At 49.7% G+C, this 20,793-nt stretch overlaps 1 protein-coding gene across 1 annotated transcript in view; it reads left to right on the plus strand.

Moving 5' to 3' along the window:
• The first annotated feature begins 13,628 nt into the window (after positions 1-13,628).
• The window catches only part of IGDCC4 (immunoglobulin superfamily DCC subclass member 4), a 35,303-nt gene continuing 28,138 nt past the window's right edge, over positions 13,629-20,793 (plus strand). Inside the window, exon 1 of the mRNA XM_060003724.1 lies at positions 13,629-13,731. Within this exon, the coding sequence (XP_059859707.1) occupies positions 13,662-13,731 (70 nt within the window). The 5' untranslated portion in view covers positions 13,629-13,661. The remainder of the gene's footprint in view (positions 13,732-20,793) is intronic.

The raw sequence follows: 20,793 nt of genomic DNA on the forward strand, positions 1-20,793 counted from the left end.
CTTAAAGGCATGATAAATTAGCACTTTCCTACGCCAGTCCCTAATCAAATTCAAGTTGTACCGGACATTCAAGGCCCTGTGTCACCTGACCCAGCCTCACTTTCCCTCTGGGCTCTTCATTCACCCACAAGCATCCTGAAGTTTTCCTCTTTCAATTAGCAGAACGCATGCTTTGAGGCCAGACCCAGGTTCCTCTTGGCACCCTACAGAGCTTATATGGGAATCTACCCCACCTGATGTAGGTGATATTGCAAAATGGTACCAGCATCAGCTTTGGAGCCTGGCTTCAACCCTTATGTCTGCTACTTGATAGCTTTATGGGCTTGTGCATGTTTGTTTACATAACACTCTGATCCTCTGTTTCCTTAGGTGAGAAATGGGAATAATAACAGAACCCTCCTCAGTGGGTTATTGTGAGGATGAAATTTGTTTAATATACTATAAAGCACTTGGTGCCTGGCATGCAATAAAAGTGCTCAATAAAGATTATCTTAGATTTAGCACTTTATTTCATGCCATACTGTTTGCCACTGATTTTGTTTCTGCCATTAGATTACAGACTGTGAGAGTAGGCACTGTATTATACTTGGTTAATTCTCCCCATCATGCCTATTATAGTCAGATATGTAGGAATCACTTATTAGGTACTTGAATACCAAAAACACTTTTAAATGAAAAAAATATTTTGACCTCCCCGACTTAGGATTATCTGATTGATAGGTTTAGGTTCCTGAGCACCCACCTACCGATTCACTTGTAAGACTGAAAGAAACAAAATTCTCCCCAGATTTAAGCTTTTAGGATTCCTTCTCTGAAATGTCATTGGAATTTTTATTTTTCGTTCCCCACTGAGGCTTTAGGTCTGGAGGAGTGGTGCTTCTCAGCCCTGGTTGCTGTCACAGTTGCTGGGAGAGCTTATTAAAACACTAATGGGGACTTCCTGGTGGTCCAGTGGGTAAGACTCCACACTCCCAATGCAGGAGGGCCGGGTTGAATCCCTGGTTGGGGAACTAGATCCCGCATGCATGCTGCAACTAAGAGTCCACACGCCACAACTAAAGATCCCGCATGCCACACGAAGACCCGGTGCAACCAAAATAAATAAGTAAATATTTTTTAAAAATACAAATAAAAATGCTGATGTCTGAGTCCTTCCTGGGATCAATTACATCAGCTTGGTGCGTGGGGAGGAGGTGGGCCATATTTTACTAATTTTTGATAAGCTCCTTAGGTGATTCTAATGTACAACCAGAGTAATGTACAACCTTTGAGGTAGAGCAATGAAAGACTGCATTCATGGAATGTAAGGGCCAGAATGGATTCTTAGAAATCATCTCATCTACTGCTTTACTTCACAGATGGAAAGCTGAGGCCCAGAGCTGGTAAGTGATTATACAGCCATCCCAGCTGCTTAAAGAGAATCCACACTTGAGCCCAGGTCTTCTAGCTCTGTATTCACCTCCCAGAGCAATGTTCTCCCGAACCAGAGCTTAACAGAGAAATTTGCCAAAGTGAGGAAGCCGAGGCTGTGCTGCCTGGATGGCCCTGGCAGAGGTGGAGGGAGTAGAAGAGGCTATAGGGTCCCAGGCACCCCCACCCTTCTTTCATCCAGAGCAGCAACTTAGCTTTTCACTTATATGTGATTGGGGAAACTTGTTCTGCCGTTTAAAAGAAGAGGTCAAAAATCAGTGACTCCTCCCATCATTTTAGAGATGAGACTGAATCCCAGAGAGGACCGCAAAGCCACATAACTCTCAAGTGGCAGAGTTGGTACCAAAAATCAGGCCAATTCCTGGAGGTACAGGCAGGTAAAGTGGCTTCCACAAAGGCACAGAACCAGTTGGTAGCTGAGCAGAGACACTTGAATGCAGTCTCTAGGACTCCTACTAAATTTCCTAAAATCTCTGGGACTTCCCTGGCGGTCCAGTGGTTAAGACTTCACCTTCCAATGCAGGGGATGTGGGTTTGATCCCTGGTTGAGGAGCTAAGATCCCACATGCCTCGCAGCTACAAAGCAAAACATAAAACAGAAGCAATATTGTAACAGATTCAATAAAGACTTTAAAAATGGTCCACTTCAAAAAAATCTTTAAAAAATAAATTTCCTAAAATCTCAGATATTACCGTTGTTAAGATCTTCATATCAGAAATACAAAACTGAATAAGAATACATCTTAAAATCAAGGAAATATGGTATTTGCCTGAAATCTGAGTTCCTTCAAGGACCAAGCTCATGCTGAGCTCAGAAAGCCTGTACTGGGTGGGTCTTGGATATGAATCTCCCTGAACTTGCCCAGAGAAAGAAGGGGGAGCATGAGAAAGACTAGAGTATTTGAAATCTGATAGACTTGGGTTCAATTCCAGCAGTTGTGCTCTTGAGCAAGCCCTTTGCTTCTCTGACCTTGGACTCTAAAGTGGGGTTCTAATACCTTCTTCATAGAGTTGCAGTGAGGCCAATGTGTTGGAAGTGATTTATGAAGTCCTGATATTGATCTGACCTCATCTCCTCCAAGGAGTGCAGGGCTGCCAGTGGGAGCAGTCTGCTCTCCAAGACCTGAGCTGTTAGGCCCAAGCCCTGGGGAGAAGATGGATGCTGGGCGGGGAGAGGAACATGACTCAACCCCAGGGATCTTGGAAGAATAGCAGGTTCCGGGACATGAGTAAGGAGGGTGGGTACAGAAGCCTCCCATCGGGGTGACCAGACTCTGCCTTGACCTCAGATACTTCCCATCTGCCTGACCCAAGGCAGATCTTCCAGAATTACACATTACTTTGGATGAAGGCATAATTAACTGTAAGGCCCTTGTTAGGATAACATGTTTTACCTGTGAACAGGTGACACATTTCCCTCTGAATACCAGCTGCTAACATCTGTATGGTGAGTGCCCCACTGCTTATATTTCCTCATGACAGCATCATGTTCAATTTGATTTTCACAGTAAGCTATGAGACATCAGTTAGGCAGTGTTATTATTCCCCTATGGGTTTTTATTTTCTCCAGAGAAAGAAATGAGGGTTCAGAGAGGTTGTGTGCCCTGCCCAAGGTCACAGTGCAGAAGCAGAATGCTAATCCTGGCTTCACTCATCCTTGAGCAAAAGCAACATGAGTTGAGCAGCTGCCATGGCCTGGCTCACGCTGAAGGATTCAGGGATCTGGGGATGCTCAGAGAAGTCAGACACATTCTCTACTCTCAGAGGGTTCTCAATCCAGAAGTGGAGATAGATGTGTAAACCAAAGAGGGTCAGTACAAAGAGAGAGATGTTGAGTGCTGAGTCCTGTGTGAGTCCCCGGGAGGCAGGGCAGGACAGTAGTTAGGACTGTGGGCTTTGACCCAGAGAGTCTGTCCTCTTGACTCTCACTGAACCACTTCCTACTGTGTGGCCTTGGGCAAGTTACTTACCTCTCTGTGCTTCAGTTTCCTCTTCTGGAACATAGAATTAATAATGGTACTACTTCAAAGAGTTGCTGTGAGCTTCAGTATGAAAAACACATGCAAAACTCCTAATATCTGACATACAGCACTCAACAAACGAGCAATTGTTTTCTCTAGGTAGAGGAAAAGCGATGGTCAGGGAAGGCAGCACAAAGGAGACAGCTTTTGGATTAGGTGTTAAGAAATGAGTTTCTCCAGGTGGGGGAAAGTCATTCAAGGCAAGGAATACACACAGACATGAGGGGATAAAGGTGCGGAGCTGGCACACTGGGTGGCAGGAAACTGAGTGTGGGCTGGGCAGGGATATGAGAGGAAAAGGTGGGAGTGCTGGGATAGAGTGTGAGGGCCTTGTACGGTGAGAGTCGAGGCATACTCGACATCTGCCCCCCCCCGCTCTTCTGGCTTCACCTCGACAGGCTTAGTTTGAGAGACCAGAGGAGAGGGTGGGTCATGGAATAGATACACTTTCATGTGGAAAGTGAGGAGGAAAAAGGCTGTAGGGTAGGACAGGCCCAGGGGGAGGACTCTGGCACCCAGTGCTGGGGGAGGACACAATCTCCAGTAGGGAGGGTGCAGCTGCCAAAGATGGGTGGACAATGTGACCAGCATCACCTACCTTCAGTTCTCCTGAAGGCAGTGCTCCCATCCTGCCGTGGTCAGTGTGTCCATCGGCAGGCAGAGCATCCAGAGACCTCGGGAGAGAGCAGGTCTCAGCCCACTGCACCGGGTGTGCAGGGGCCCTCATAACAGGGGACCAGAAAGAGCCATCCGAATCTCAGGCTTGCTGGGGAAGGTGGCCTTGAGCAGAAGTGGGTGTCGAACAGCAGTGGTTCCGGCAGGAATTAGCTGTTCGGCTCAGCAAGGTGGTGTAGAGAGCTGTGGAGGAACGATGGTTCAGGGCTGGAGGGCATCCATCTAAACAATATAGAGACCTGCATCACCTTTTTTTTTTTAAGTTTTAATTTTATCATGGTTACAGAGGCACATAGCTTAAGGAGTCAAGTTCTAAAACAAATCTCTAAATAACATGTTTGTAATATTACTCTATGATTTTTTTTCAGTTTTTATTCATTATCTAGTGGTACCCTACTGTGAAAGACTAGAATTTAGCTGTTTTTCCACCAAACACACACACTCCCCACCCCCCATCTTTTCAAGAGTAGTTCTATTGTAACTTTACGTAGATTAATATTCAGTGTTTACATCATTATAACTACGTAAATGTATTCAGAGATGAGTCATGTAATAAGTTTTGAATCATTTTCATTCATGCAGAACTTTCTGTTTTATCTAATTATCTTTTTAAAAAAGTATATGTATTTACCTCAGTCCCAAACTCAACCTTTCCACTGATTTTTCTGTTTTGTCTAATTATTAGTATCTCCAATGCTTTTTTTTTTTTTTTTTGCGGTACGCAGGCCTCTCACTGATATGGCCTCTCCCGTTGCAGAGCACAGGCTCCAGATGCGCAGGCCCAGCGGCCATGGCTTACGGGCCCAGCTGCTCCGTGGCACGTGGGATCCTCCCGGACCGGGGCACGAACCCGCGTCCCCTGCATCGGCAGGTGGACTCTCAACCACTGCGCCACCAGGGAAGCCCTTCCAGTGCTTTTATTAAGTACATTTTCATTGCCAATATACATTCCAGATATTTAATGAGTTTAATAGTTCCCCAACCAGGGATCGAACACGCACCCCACCCTGCAGTGGAAGTGTGGAGTCTTAACCACTGGACCACGAGGAAAGTCCCTGTAGTGTTGATTCTTTAGGGAAATATGTTCTGATTTCCAGGCAATTGGTTTATAAATGTACTGTAGGCATGACTCTCTGTGTAATTCCAGTTTCTGCCCTCAAGGAGCTTCCAGTGTCATTTGAGACACACGACTGAGACAAATGAATCATGTAAATGAAGAAACCACTGTACAAGGCAGAAATAATCCAGTGCCTATTGAGTGGTACAACCGGATTGGTGAGGACTGGAAGGCAACCTTGAAGGAGCTGAGACTCAAGTAGAGTTTTAACGATTGTATATATTTTTCTATTGTGGTAAAATATACATAACATAAAATTTACCATTTCAGCCATTTTTAGGTGTACAGTTCAGTGCATTCACATTGTTGTGCAACCATCACCACTGTTTATTTCCAGAACTTTTTCATCATCCTTAAGTGAAATTTTTATGTATTTTTTTCCTAAGTTACATTTACTTATTTCTGTTTACAAAAATAATATGTGTTCGGGCTTCCCTGGTGGCGCAGTGGTTGAGAGTCTGCCTGCCGATGCAGGGGACACGGGTTCGTGCCCCGGTCCGGGAAGATCCTACGTGCCGCGGAGCGGCTGGGCCCGTGAGCCATGGCCGCTGAGCCTGCGCGTCCGGAGCCTCTGCTCCGCAACGGGAGAGGCCACAACAGTGAGAGGCCCGCGTACCGAAAAAAAAAATAATAATAATAATATGTATTCAATGTAGACAATTTTTTTTTGTACTTTATATTCTTTCCTTTATATACCCTTCCAGAGCCTCTCTTCCATTACCATTCTGTTTTGGTATGAGGAAGGGTTTTGGGTTTTTTTTTTTGTTTTTGTTGTTTTGTTTTGTCTTTTTTTTTTTTTTTTTTTTTTTTGGCCATGCTACATGGCTTGCGGGATCTTTGTTCCCTCACCAGGGATTGAACCTGCACCCTTGGCAGTGAAAGCACGGAGTCCTAACCACTGGACCGCCAGGGAATTCCCTCAATGTAGACAATTTGGGGGAAAAAAAAAAAAAGCACAAAGAAGAAAATTTAAATATCCAATAATTCCACAAAACCATTAGCATTTGTTGTTAAGAAAGGGGTGAAAAGTCATCTCAGGGTGAGAAAAGACCCATCCCCCTGGCTCAGAGGATTTGAACAGCAGTATAGTGTGGGAGATGGTTTTGAATATGAAGGGTGAAAATATTCTAAACATATCTACCTTTTGTATCTTCCTCAAAGGGGGATGAATGACCAGGAAAAGGCAATAAATAAAAGCTAGAGAAACATAACAAATACATTCATTAAAAAAAAAAGAGGGGGGTGGTGAATGAAAGAGGCAGCAAGTGGTTCCAATAGTGAACCCAACCCAGTAAAGACTCTAGCAGCTGTTCTGGTTATCTAGTAATAAAAAACAAACACCCCCAAACTTAGTGGTGTAAAACAACAACAAAGCCATGCCTTATTATTACTGTTGCTCACAGTGCTGGGGGTTAACTGGTGTCAGGGTCTCCTACATGGTTGCAGTCAGACAGGGGCTGGGGCTGTGCACTGGGATGGTTTCCTCACACATTTGGCTCCTGGGCTGGAACAGCTGGGGCTCCTGCACCACCTCTATCTCCACGGGGTCTCCCCACATGGTCCCTTCTCTCCAGCATGGCAGTGTTAAAGTGGCCAGACTTCTTACGTGGTGGCTCAGGGATCCAGAGGCATGTGTCTCCCAGAGAAAGCCAGGTGGGAGGTGCGGCTTCTTTTACGACATACCTCAGAAGCCATGCAGTCCCACCTCCATGACATTCAGTCCTTTAGAAATGAGTCACTTATGCCAGCCTCTGTCCAAAGGGAAGGGAAATAGACTCTACTTGAAGGGAGGAATGTCAAAGAACCTGTGCACCCTCCGTATCTGTGGGCTCCGTATCTGCAGATTCAACCAACCACGGATGAAAATTAAAAAAAAAAAAAAAATCCAGAAAGTTCCAAAAAGCAAAACTTCAATTTGGCATGCATTAGCAACTATTTACATAGCGTTTACATTTTACTTAAAACTATTTTTAGGGTAATCCCTGGTGGTCCAGTGGTTAGGACTCTTGTGCTTTCACTGCCAAGGGTACAGGTTCAATTCCTGGTCAGGGAACTAAGATCCTGCAAGCTGCGCGGCCAAAAAAAACAAAACAAAACAAAACAATTTATATAGCATTTACATTGTATTAGGTATTATAAGTAATCTAGAAATATTTTAAAGTGTATGGGGAGGTTGTATGTACTTTATTTGCAAATACTATGCCATTTTATATGAGACTTGAGCATCCACAGATTTTGGTATCCCGGGGGGTCCTGGAACTGATACCCCACAGATACCGAGGGATTAGGGCGCTGTACTTTAAAATCACTACAGTGGTAGATTCTGATATCTGTTCAAGAATGATGTGAATGCCACAGATCCCCACAGCTCATCCTACAGAGCGAGTGGTTCATAAATTCTTGATTTAGGGTCATAGCGTCTACTGAGGTCTTAGAGATTACTCAGACAAACGCTTGCCAACACTATTTGATGCTCAAACCCCTTTCACAGTAATATGCTATTTGAGAACTCCCTTAGTGATTTAAAACACTCACCATTTTTGCATAGTATATGATAAAAGAGTAACTTTTTAAAAAAAAACATTCATTTAAAAAACATTCACCGGGCTCTTACTATATGCTGTGCGCTGTGCTGGATCCCAGGAAAACAAGAGTAAGCAAGATACACGTGGTTCCTGCCACAAGGAACTTACTGTAGGACAGTAGAGCCAGACAATTTAATGAAGTGTATTATAATAAAGTGTGTCAGATGCTCTGATAGAAGTACCAACTCACTAAATAATTTCTCTGGTTCTGATCTCTCTGTTCAGATCAAAATGGCATTTCTAGGGTTTTAACATTTTTCACTTGGTTGCCAGGCCAGGCAGACACGTCACACTCAAGATGTTAAAAGAGCAAATTGTCTCCCCTCTCCTCTGTCTGGTTCTTCCCTCTGTTCTCTTTATTTGATAACGTCCCATCCACCTGGTCAAACTAATAAAAACAGCAGTCTTCTAGCCTTTTCCCAGTTTCTAGACCCCTATGTTGACCTGTTCCCAAGATGTTACCTCTCTATTAGACTATCTCAAAGAAGTTATTTTAAGAAAAAAAATTATCACAGTATATTGTTAATTGAGGACAATTTTAACATTTAATTAAACTGAGTTAAAAAACACTCTACCCTATTTAAGAAGTGATGGGTGCTGATTTTAGTCAGCAAACAAAACTAAATGGGGACCAAATGCAAGTTGAAATTTCATCCTATGTTGTAGGATAAAAAATAGACAAAAATTGCTTTCATTTTATGATTGTATTTTGTGCTAAAGTGAAAAAAAAAACCTAAAAATTTTGAGTTTTATTTCTGAAATGTGAAATATAAGATTTTAGGATCTATTGCAGGGGTCCCAAACCCCCGGGCCGTGGACTGTTAGGAACCGGGCTGCACAGCAGGAGGTGAGCAGCTGGCAAGCCAGCGAAGCTTCAATTGCTGCTCCCCATCGCTCCCCATCGCTCAAATTCGTCCATGGACAAATTTTCTTCTGTGAAACCGGTCCGTGGTGCCAAAAAGGTTGGGGACCACCTATCTATTGGGAGGTACTTGTCAACAAATAACATATTACAGATACAATCGGTCTGACTTTCTGGTAAATAAAAAGCCAGATTAGATTGAATTATCATTAGACTTTATTTTTTTAAACACTGGCTTTTGACATATAAGTCACTAATGACTTTGTTGTTGTTGTTGTTTTTAATATTTATTTATTTGGATGCACCAGGTCTTAGTTGCGGCAGGCGGGCTCTTTAGTTGCAGCATGTGAACTCTTAGCTGCAGCAGGCATGTGGGATCTAGTTCCCTGATCAGGGATCGAAACCCAGGCCCCCTGCATGGGGAGCCCGGAACCCTATCCACTGTTCCACCAGGGAGGTCCCTCACTAATGGCTTTTGATTAGAAGACTATAACATTCTTTTCTGATGATGATCAACCACAGGTAAATTTGCAAAATTATCATTCTTTCCTCAGCATTAGAGTTTTGTAGTTTAGCCATCAGTACTCCTCATGCTTCCTGTCATAGATCTCGTGGTCCAACGTGGCTATTAATTAAACAACCTATAAATAACTAAGACTGAAAAAAATTTAAGCTGTTTAATGGTACAAACCGTGACAGTGTCCATCGGCCCTCCACCCATGAACCCCCCCGCACCACACATGCACCTGGAGGTGTTCCATTTGAAAGGGGAAAATAATAGAATACTTTATTTATTTTTAATATATTTGTTTACTTTATTTGTTTTTGGCTGCGTTGGGTCTTCGTTGCTGCGCGTGGGCTTTCTCTAGTTGTGGAGAGTGGGGGCTACTCTTCATTGCGGTGCTTGGGCTTCTCATTGTGGTGGCTTCTCTTGTTGTGGAGCACGGGCTCTAGGTGCGTGGGCTTCAGTAGTTGCGGCACACGGGCTTAGTTGCTTCACGGCATGTGGGATCTTCCCGGACCAGGGTTCGAACCCATGTCCCCTGCATTGGCAGATGGATTCTTAACCATTGTGCCACCAGGGAAGCCCTAGTGATTGATTTAAAAAGAAAGAAATTAAGACCAGTGCCATATCCACTTTTAATGGTGTGAACTCTTTGGAACTCCTGGTTGGAAATGTGCATCATCCCCCAGCCCTCTTATTTTTCTCAGTGATGCAGCTGAGGCTCAGGGAGAGGAAGGAAGTTGTCCAAGGTCCCAGAGCAAGTGTGTAACAGAGGAAGGACGAGAACCATGGCTCCTATTCCTTACACTGGGTTTGGCTGGCCTGAGCCTGTCATACCTCACACCTGCTCCCCGCCCATAGCCTGTGTGCTAAGATATGAATGCAGAGAAATTAATTGGATTTGTGTGTGTGGCTTATGGAATTAGTGACACTCTTTATGTGGTGACAGATTGTTTGTTCATTTATCCATTCGATTGATCAACTGCTTTCTAGGCAACATGCAAGGGACTGCTCACCCAGCCCCGGTCTCCCTGTTTGGCTTCATCTCCCACCCCTGCCCTCCTGCCCAGTTCACACCTCCTACATTCTGCTTATACTGGTTCAGGTATTTGTTTCCTCCAGAAGCTTTCTCTGCCTTCCCCAAGTTTGGCCTGGGTGCCCTTCCTCCCTGCACCCCGTCCCAGCCTGTATCACACAGTATTATAGTTGCCTGTCTACTTATCTACAGGCTAAGTAGGCTCACTTCTCAGACTAAGCACCATGCAGGCAAGAACCATCTTGTTCACCGCCCTGCTCCCAGTGCCCAGGGCCTGACCCATAACAGGTGACCTGTGAATATCAATGCAGTTAATTATTGGCTCTGCCATGTCCTGTGCCCTCATGCCACACACAGGGCCTCTGCAGAGGGTGTTTCTTCCCCCACCATCAGTGCTTCTCTCCTTAAATTGTCAAGACCTAGGTCAAACATCTAAAACAATCAACAATTCTGTAAAGACTTTTCCCTCAACAGTCCCCTACCACACACGGTTAGTCCTTCCTTCTCTTGCTCCCATTCTCCCTGCCATCTCATGCCACTTAGGACACAACTGTCCCTGTGAGCAGTGACTTGTATCTTTTATACTGGCCCCCTGGCACCTACACAGTGTCAGATACTGGTCAAGATGCTTAGAATTCAGCAGTGAACCCAGCACACAAAAAATCCCTGTCCTTGGGCTTCCCTGGTGGCGCAGTGGTTGAGAGTCCGCCTGCCGATGCAGGGGACACGGGTTTGTGCCCCAGTCTGGGAAGATCCCACATGCCGCGGAGCGGCTGGGCCCATGAGCCATGGCCGTTGAGCCTGCGCGTCCGAAGCCTGTGCTCCACAACAGGAGAGGCCACAGCAGTGAGAGGCCCGCAAAAAAAAAAAAAATCCCTGTCCTTACAAAGCCCACTTTCTGGTTGGGAGGGCAGACTACAAATAAAATAAGTAAAACGTAGAGCATGTTAGGAAGACGGGACTAAAGACTGTTAAGAGACTTCCCTGGTGGCGCAGTGGTTAAGAACCCAGGAGACCTGGGTTCGAGCCCTGGTCCGGGAAGATCCCACATGCTGCAGGGCAACTAAGCCCGTGTGTCACAACTACTGAGCCCGCGAGCCACAACTACTGAAGCCCGCATGCCTAGAGCCCGTGCTCTGCAATGAGAAGCCCTTGCACCACAATGAAGAGTAGCCACCACTCACCGCAACTAGTGAAAGCCCCTGCGCAGCAATGAACACCCAAAAAAAACCACAAAAAAAAAGTTGAGATATGGCGGTGGGGGATGGGGGGAGTTGTGAGGATATGAGGGGTGGAGGACAGAGCTCCAGACCTGCACTAGCTGGGCAAAGGTCTAGAGGCTGGAGGGAGGGGACCGACTGCTATCAAGTTACAGCAAGGAGACTGGTGTGGCTGGAGAGGCAGTGAGCAAAGGGGATGGCGTAGAAGGTGAGGTCAGAGAGGTAAAACAGCCTTCCAGATCACATAGGCTTTCCGGTCATAAGAAGGACATTAGCTTTTGCTCAGAGCTAAGAGGCACTGGTGGGTTTTTAGCAGAGAAGTGGCATGATCTCGTTCCCATTTTAATAGGATCACTCGATGCTATATTGAGAAAAGACTGAAGTGGGAGAATGATATAAACAAGTGAGGGGCCTATTATGACAATCCAGGTGAGAGGTGATGGTGCTTGGATCAAGGTGGTAACAGGAAGGTGAAGTGTGAAGGATGTGAAAGTGAAGAGTTAAGAATGGCTCCAATGATTCTGACCTGAGCATCAGGGAGGATGGAGCTGCTACGATCTGAGATGGGGGAGACTGTAGAGAAGCAGGTTTAATAGGGAGGATCAGAGCTCAGTTTGGGACCTGTTAAATTTGTTTTTGTTTTTTAAAATTTTTTGGCCAAGCTGAGCGGCTTGCAGGGATCTTAGTTCCCTGGCAGTGAAAGCACGGAGTCCTAACCTCTGGACCACCAGGGAATTCCCTGGACAGGTTAAATTTGAGATGCCTATTAGCCAATGGAAATGTTGAGCAGGTAGATGGATACACAAGTCTGGAGTTCAGGGGAGATGGTCCAGGCTGAGATATAAACGTAGGCATCTTCAGCATAAAGATGTAATTTAAAACCTTGATGACCAGATGAGACCACTAAGAGAAACAAGTAGGAGTGATGGGCTAAGTCAAATGCTGCTGATGGGCCTGGCAATGAATGAATAAATACCAGATCCCTTTAGACCCGCAAAGTGCTGGTCATTATTGAGGGTTAGCTAGCAACAGATGGGTAAAGTACCTTCTGGGTACAGAGACAAAATGGCTCTAAGCCATGGGAACACTGGAGATAGAGGGGATGAAGAACCATGGCGTCTTGGTCTTGGAAAGGACATTAAATAGGTTATTCAATCTGTACTCTTCTCCCTACACTTTGCCTGATCATTGAACCCCTGGCTTTAGAAAAAGAACTGTTTGTGGGATACTGAGACAACCAGTCTGGTTAGGACAGAGAAAGCACAGTTGAAAAATGAGTGGGAAATGACCTTCTGGAGTCAGAAAATCAGGGTTCAGGTCCTGCATCTGCTGCTCCCTAGCCTTGGGTCCTTAAGCAAGTCACTTCACCTCCTCCAGCCTCAGTTTCCCTGCATGTAAAGATGGGAGTAATCAAACCTTCCTTGTCTCTCCCAGGGTTGCAGAGAAGTCTGAGTGTGGCAGTGCTTGGGGTAGAGTAAATGCCCTGCTGCGGTTGGTTATTCCAAGAGCAAAAGAAGCAGGTCCAGAGAAGCCATCAGCTTGGAACGGCGAGGTAAATGGGGATGAGGAGGGAACCGCCATGTCCTCAGCGGGTCTGCAGGTGGAGAAGCTAATGAGGATTCAGGCCAGGACCTGGGCTGGAATGGACTGGCTCAAGTGGCAAGATGGGGTCATCGGACAGAAACCCAGGCCTTGAATCTGCCTCCAGTGAGCCTGGAACCGAGATGTTGGAGACCCTGAGGCAGCGGCAGAGAAAAGAAATAGAGACACCGAGGCAGAAAGAGACCCCGAGACAGAGAGACGAAGAGACAGACCCAGAAACAAGCTGCCCAAATGGGGGGGCCCATGGCGATCCGGAGAGGGCGAGGCAGAGGGGCGCAGACCCCAGCAGAGCTGAGACCCTGCGCGGCGCAGGTCACAGCGCGCGGGCCGGAGTCCCCTGCGGGGCCCGACCGGCCGCGCCCGCTGGGCGCCCCCGTCCGGGCTGCTCGCCCAAGATGGCGATGGAGGGGCGGGCGAGCCGGCGGCAGCCCGGGCCCCCGCGCCGGCCCCCGCTCGGGCCGGGGCCCCCGAGGCCGCGCCCCCGCCCGCGGCGCCGCGCCTCCCCGGGCCACTGAAGCCCGGCGCGCCCTCCCCCGGCAGCGGCGGCTGAGGCGCGGGGAGGAGGAGGCGGCGGCGGCGGCGGCGGCGGCAGCCCGAGCCCGGCCCCATGGCGCGGGGGGACGCTGGCTGCGGCGGCAGGCTCCTCGCGCTGACCTTCTGCCTGCTGGCCGCGCGCGGTAAGGGCGGGCGCTGAGGCAGTGGCGGGAGCGGCTCCGGGGTGACTGTGCGTCGGCACCCGGGGCTGCGCCGGCTGTGGGGCCGGCGCGTCCCGAGTCCCGAGCGAGCGCTGGGGCCGGGGGAGGCGGGGGGGGGGGGGGCGGGCTGCGCGTCCTTGTGCCCGCGATGCGTGCGCTCTGGGGTCTGCGAGCCGCGGCCGGGGACGTTTGCGGCGCGTACTTGTCCGCAGGGGGTGTGTGTCCTTGGTCTGCGGAGTCCGGAATGAGTGTGAGTGTGTGTGTGTGTGTGTGTGTGTGTGTGTGTGTGTGCGCGCGCGCGCGCGCGACCGCGTGCAGAGAGTGGGGAGGGGGCTTCTGTGGGGCGTACGTGTCCGCAGCGCGTGGCCGGTCGCGGCGTGGCATCGCGGGCCGTAGCTGAGGTGCCGGTGGTTTGTGCGGGGCGGGCTCTGCCTTTACCGCGCGTGTCTCCGGGTTGGGAGTGTAAAGGGGGGTGTGTGTGGGGGGGTGTCTGCACCTCCATTTGTGTGTCGAGAGCGTGTGTAATTGTGTTTATGGGGCTGAGCTAATATTTGGCCTTGGTTTTCGGAGAGTGTCCATGCCCTTGGTGGGGGGACAGAAGCATGAGATTGCGAATTGACTGGGAATAGTGGTGATAAAATACTCAACTTTGTCCGGTGGGTGTGGTCCCTGAAGCTGGGTGGGGCTGGGCGGAGGGGGTGGGGAGCGCGGGAGTGTTGCCCCCTCCGAACCCGAGGCCGGGAGTGGGCTGGGGGAGGGCGCAGGAAACCAGTTGCTTTCGTGGACATGTCCGACACCCGCTCTCAGGATGGGACGCGTGTCACTCCTGCCCCACCCCCAGGGGCAGATCTGAGAAGCGTGGACGGGGTCAGCAAGGCCTCCTCCAACCCCCCACCTCAGTGCGAGGTGAGGGTGGGTTAAAGTCAGAGTTGCCCTCGCTGGAGAGAGGACTGGGGATGGGGTGACGGAGTCCCAAGCGTCTCTGCCTAGGGAGCCTTCTTCCACCCCCAGCCCTCTCCCTTTCGGTCCTGTGTGCGTTTCGGGGCGGCCCGTGGGCTAGGTGGTTGGTAGGGCTGGGGAGGGGGATGGGCTGCCCGCTTTGTTCGCCTAGTTCTCGCCTTCCCAGCCGAGGGGGGAGCTGAGGATGTGTCCGGAGCCAGTCGGGGAGGGACTTGATGGTGGGGGTGGGGAGGGGGATTTCTCTCCAGCTGCTGTGGCTTTCTAGAGAGACTCAGCCAGGCCACGTGGGAAGGAGGCAGGGACGGCGGAGGGGGGAAGGAGCCTCCGCCTGGCCCGCCCCGGCCCATCTCCAGGAAGCCCAAACAGCGGGTGGGAAAGTCTCGGGAACTACTCGGACCCCCTCTCTGCCTACAAAGACACGCCCCTTTTCAGACCTGACTGCGGACCCGGCAGGAGGCCGCCCGGGGGCGGGGTCCCGGCGGCTAGGCTAGGGAAGTGGGGGGCCCGCGGTTGTCAGGTGGAGGGGGAGGGGAAGTGCCAGAGAGGCGTCTGTCCTCCTGGAGGCCAGGGGATTAACGAATAGTTGGGCCCACCCTCTTCTGCTCTTCTGAGAGCTCCGGACCGGGCTCGGGGTCATCTAGCAAAGCGGAATCAGGACTGGGAACTGCACTCACTCGGGCATTATGGAGTATCGGTGGGGCCTCCCTACGAGGGTCTCAGTTTCCTCTCTGGGGTTCCCGAGTGCACAAGGCAGGGGCAGGGCCCGAGCTGGGGCTCCCTTGGCAGCAGTGTGCATGGCTGAAGCAACTACTCTGCTCGCCCTCCGTCCTAAATCCTTTGAGTGTGCAAAGCTCGTCAGGCTTGGGGACACTCCTATAGAGTTCTGACTAGCCTCCCCGATCTGGACGGAGGCCATTTATTCATTCATTCAACAAATATTTACTGAGTACCCTTTTCGGCTAGCCCGTGACTGGTGCCTGAAATATAGTAAATAAGGAGGAGACTGACAGGTAGTCTAGAAAGGTCAGGAAAGGCTTCCTCCAGGAAGCGGTAAATAATAGAGCTCAGTGCAGAGGGTCAGTTGGCCCTGCAGGAGAGTGATGATGGGGTGAGTTTTTCAGAGAGAACAGCATGTGCAAACGCTCAGGGGTGACTTCGTTTAGACCACTGAATGAAGCTAAATCTGGCTGGAGTTTAGAGCACAAGGCAGGAGGGTGGGGCAGGTTAGAGAGGAATGGGACAGGGGCCACAGAGTGTCAAAAGAGAAGGCTGAAGATGGAGGCTGGACCCAACTCATGAAGGGGCTTGTAAGCCCCACCAAGGTTTCTGGCCTGAGAGCCTGCATGAGCCCTTGGAGGGTTTTAAGATCAGCTTTGCATCAGCTCACTCCAGCCAATGTGGAGAATGATTGGACAGGATGGAGGCAGGAAGCTGCAGCTTCTTGGGAGGCTGTGGTAGTAGTCCAGAAGAGAGGATGTTGCTGGCAACTAGAGTAGTGGCAATTGGGATGGCTACAGTGGATTCTAGAATATTTAGGAAGTAGAATCGGCAGGATGTGAGGATAGATTGAGTTTGTAGGGAGTGAGGGAGAGAGAAGTAAAACATAATAGACACTTCAGCAGCCTCGACATGGCAAAATGAAGGGCTGGTGTTGGATTTAAGATAGTGACTGCCCGTCTCCCCCGAACACTGCTCTTGGGCCAGGGCTTGGGAACTGGGGAGATGTATGCGAATGGGACTCCTGTCTGGGGGTGGTGGTGGGATGCCAAATGCTCTGTTTTCACCACATGCAAGAAGTGGGGTTCTCCCTTCCACCCAGTCAGAATTTGGGGGGTGGTGATGCCAGAGGTCAGTAGCAGGAGGGCTCTAAGAACAAGAGAGCTGCTTTCTCCTCACCGGGGAAACTCCCCCCTCCATCCCTTTCTCAGCCCAGAAGCTCAGAGACCAACTTCAGTTAGTTGGGGTGTTGGGGCCCTCTCTGACCTCATCTTGGAGGTTAGGAACCAGGTCAAATATATTGTCTTGGCCAAAAAGTTCGTACGGGTTTTTCCATAAGAAAAATGTTACGGAAAACCTGAACAAATTTTTTGGCCAACCCAATAGTTTCTCTTAATAGTGAATCTAAATTATCCAGAAGTTATCTAAACCTTCATTGATCCTGTATGTATTTTCATGGCCCAAGTAATCATACATTATGTGTAAATCAGCATTTCCTTTCTTTTCTCCTAAAGGTACATTGTTTCAAGTTGAGTAATCCCACAATTAGCGTCATTGAATGTCAGCACTGAGGGGAACTTAGAAATAATTTTAGCATGAACCCATTTTACAGATGAGAAAACTGAGTGACTTCCCAGAGTTACATGGATGGGGACTGAACTGGGACTGGAACCAGTCTCCTGGCTCTTGGAGCAGCCGTACTTTCCCGGGATTTGGTACACATGAACGCAAGTTCAGTCTCTCTTCACCCCCTCCCCCTCACCTGAGAAGTTATCAACAACTTTGGGCTTGGCCCCCCTCAGGTGGTGTGTTTGGGTCTGGGCTCTGGAATCCACTCTGCTCCACCCATCCCCACCCACCGCATCCTGTTCTGCCTCCGCTGTTTCTGAGGTACAGAAACCAGACTTGACACAGAATTCCAGATGCAGAACAGATGTCATTGCCAAGCAGGCCTGGGGGCTCCCAGCTCCCCGGGTTGGGGGGAGGGAAGAGAAAGAGTGGTTCTGATGGGGGAGGACCCCAGCCCCAGCCTGGTCAGAGGTGGGTGACGGCACCTGAGGGGAGAGAAGAAAACCAGAGAGAGGATGACCTAGGCCTGACGTCCTTGTCCTCGGGGCTGGCTGTGCTGCCAGCTAAAAGTGCCTCACTGCTGAGACTGAGGCATTCCTCTGGAATTGAGGGGCTGTGGGGTCACTGTGGTCCGGGAAGCCGAGGCTCAGTAAATTCTCTCTCAGGTGCAGACCTGAGCATGGAAGCTGATGCAGAGCCAAGACTTCCAGATGGTTCCATAGGGGCTCATTACCTTGTCACTTAGTTTGGAGCTCTAGCAAATGAATGGAGCATAGAGAGACAAGGTTGGGCACACAAGGAAGGTATTTTTTTTTTATACATCTTTATTGGAGTATAATTGCTTTACAATGGTGTGTTAGTTTCTGCTTTATAACAAAGTGAATCAGCTATACATATACATATATCCCCATATCTCCTCCCTCTTGCGTTTAAGGAAGGTACTTTTAATCAGACCATCCGTATAGCAGAAGAGGTGAGGTCGTGAGCTCCCCAGTCCTGGTAATGTTTAAGTAGAAGAGTTTCTTTCAATGTGAGTTTGCTGTTCTGTCTCGGTGCTACTTTTTTTTTTTTTAATTTATTTTTTGGCCACGCCAGGCGGCTTGCGGGATCTTAGTCCTTAGTTCCCTGACCAGGGATGGAACTTGGGCCCAAGGCAGTGAAAACGCGGAGTCCTAACCACCAGACCACCAGGGAATTCCCCGTCTTGGTGCTTTTTAAGCATTTTGTTACGTGTCTCATAGGTGCCACATAGTGTGCTAGGCAGTTTCCACGTATACTATCCACATCATCCCCAGCCCTGAAGGGAGTTCCTATAATTTTTCCAGATAAGGAAACTGAGGCTTGGCAAAGCATGAGGGGCTCTGTGTCTTATCTTTTTGAGTGTGTCTCCGCATGTCCACTCATCTTTTCAAGAACTGTTTATTGAGCACCTACTATGTGCCAGACAGTGTTTTAGGTCCTAGGGAATTAGAGTGCTGACTAGGACAATAATCTTGGGCTTGTTGCCTCGCTGGCAGAAAGGCAAGTCAAAAATCTAGAGTGCTAATTGCAATGACCCAGGTGCCCAGGGTCCTATGGGGCAGAAAAAAGGAGAGGCGTCTAAATCAGACCCCAGGATGGCACAGCTACTGAAGGAAGAGGGAGCAGCATAGGCAACGCATGGAACAGCAGTGTGCTTTCAGAGAACGGGAAGTGGTTTAGTCTGGTGGGGACCCAGGGTGACAAGGAACAGGAGGTAGGCAGGTCAAGCTGAGTGGCTTTGCTCTCAAGTCTGCTGAGGCTGAACCTGTCTCCTGAGGATCACAGACGAAGGGAATGCTGCCTTCCCTGTGTCCCAGGCAACCGTCCCAAGTTCTCCTTCCAGCTGTTGTGGGAGGGGCTTAGTGTGTGGTATGGGAGGTGGCCAAGGTGGGGGGCGGGGAAGGAGGTTTCTGGAAGAAACTGACTTGTGTCTCCTAGGAGAGGAGAGTGGTGATGGCGTCGTGGAGAATTGCCCGTGTGGACCGAAAACAAGTTGTAAATCTGGTGGGCCCTGAGATTAAAAAATGACGAGGCATTGATGTTTGTGGCAAGTTGTTGGCTTAATGAAGGAGGCATCTCGGCTTTGTTCCCCACCCCATCCCCCAGTCCCAGGAACTCTCAGTTCCTGAGAGTTCACTGAAGAATGGAGCCCTGGCTTATGCCAGGCCCGCACTAGTCCCACGAAAGAGCACTGAGCTGGCCCTGGGGCTCAGCAGCGAACCTCCTTTCTGTCTGGGTTCTAATTGGCCTCATAAAATCTAATTTATCCTGTAAATGGGTAAAATAATGTCAGAAGGAGGAGACTGAGAGATGGCCCTGGGGCTCCTAAGCATAGAAACTCCACGTCTCTGGCAGGGTCCCACCAAGGAGACTGAGGAGAAAGGATTGTGGGAGAGGGAGTTCCCCTCGAGGCAGAACGCTGGCCAACAGCAAGTGTCCGCTATGTCCACCCAGTCCTTAGGGGGAGCACTGAGAAGTGCTCCTGGGAGGGCCTTGGTGGTCCGCCATGACAGGGGATGGGGGTGGTGGTGGCAGGAAAGGGACAGCCACGAAACCACTGGACAAACAAGGGCCACTCCCCAGAGCATCACTTTTCCAAAAAGATTTGGTGGTGTAGGAACCACATTTACATTAAAACAAACACTGCTGTGTAATGGAATAGGATGCAAAATGTGCCAGAGGTTTCAAAATAAAAACATTTCAGGTAGTCAGCAAGCCTCCTGAGTACGTTCTCCTCTGCCGCTGGGAGAATTTTGGTGAAAATGAGACATGTGGCAACTCTTCATTTTAAGACTGGAGAAACCGAGGCTGAAAGGAGGAAAGCGGACCCAATGTCATACAACCCATGATGGACCCAGAACTCTGACCCCAGGCCAAGGCTTGTCCCGCCACATCCCATGGTCCGCCTTAGGCAAGAAGGCAAGAGGAAGAATGGCTAAGGGACCTCCAAGTGGCTACATGATGTGAGACCCAGGAAAACCCTTCTCTGGGGAAGGCAGGGGCAGCTTCACGGAGGGATGTGGCACCTGAGGTGAGCCCCTAAGGATGCACGTCCTGGGCACAGAAGTTGGGTTGGGTGCTGGGGCAGAGAGAACCCTCTTATTTGGGAGCAACTGTCTCCTCAATGCTGGGTTCACGCCCAGGATGTCCCCAGACTGTCTCCCAGAGGGGTGAGAACCTCCCCTTTGGGGCCTCGGTTTCCCCATCTATAAAATGAGCAATCTCAGGCTCTGCATACGTTTCCATCAACGTGGGCCGGCTTGGGCTCCTGGCACAGCCCTGTACCCCCCCAGGGATCCCGGGTTCTCCCCACATCTACATCCCTGTTGGTTTCCCATTCCCCATTGCCTCGTTGGGTGCTGGGCTCCTCCGAGGTGGGGCAGCCAGACATCTGCTGATCCATGAATATTCAGGAAGGGAATCGGAGCCTCCTCTGGGCTCCCCAGCAAGCCCCGGCCCCTCTGGCCGCCGTCCTGCCCGCAGGAGCCCAGGCTGCTGACAGACCCAGCAGCTGCTCGGGCCCCAACTGTTCACATTGTTTGTTCAGCGCAGCGGGGGATTTTCCAAGCCCCGGACGTGCTTTGGGGGGTAGGGAGGCTGCCGGAGGGCTCAGGGATTCGTGTCATGTGGGGTTTTTCTCCCCTGAAACTCAAACCGACTGCTCAGCGGCTGGAATGGGGCAATTGGAAGCCACTGGGCTGAGAGCCCGGGCTGGCCTTCCCCCCACCGTGTTTGCATCAGAATCTAGGGCCTCAGATAGAGAAGGGACTGGATGTT

This window comes from Delphinus delphis, chromosome 2, assembly GCF_949987515.2.
Source record: "Delphinus delphis chromosome 2, mDelDel1.2, whole genome shotgun sequence".
Lineage (NCBI taxonomy): Eukaryota > Metazoa > Chordata > Mammalia > Artiodactyla > Delphinidae > Delphinus > Delphinus delphis.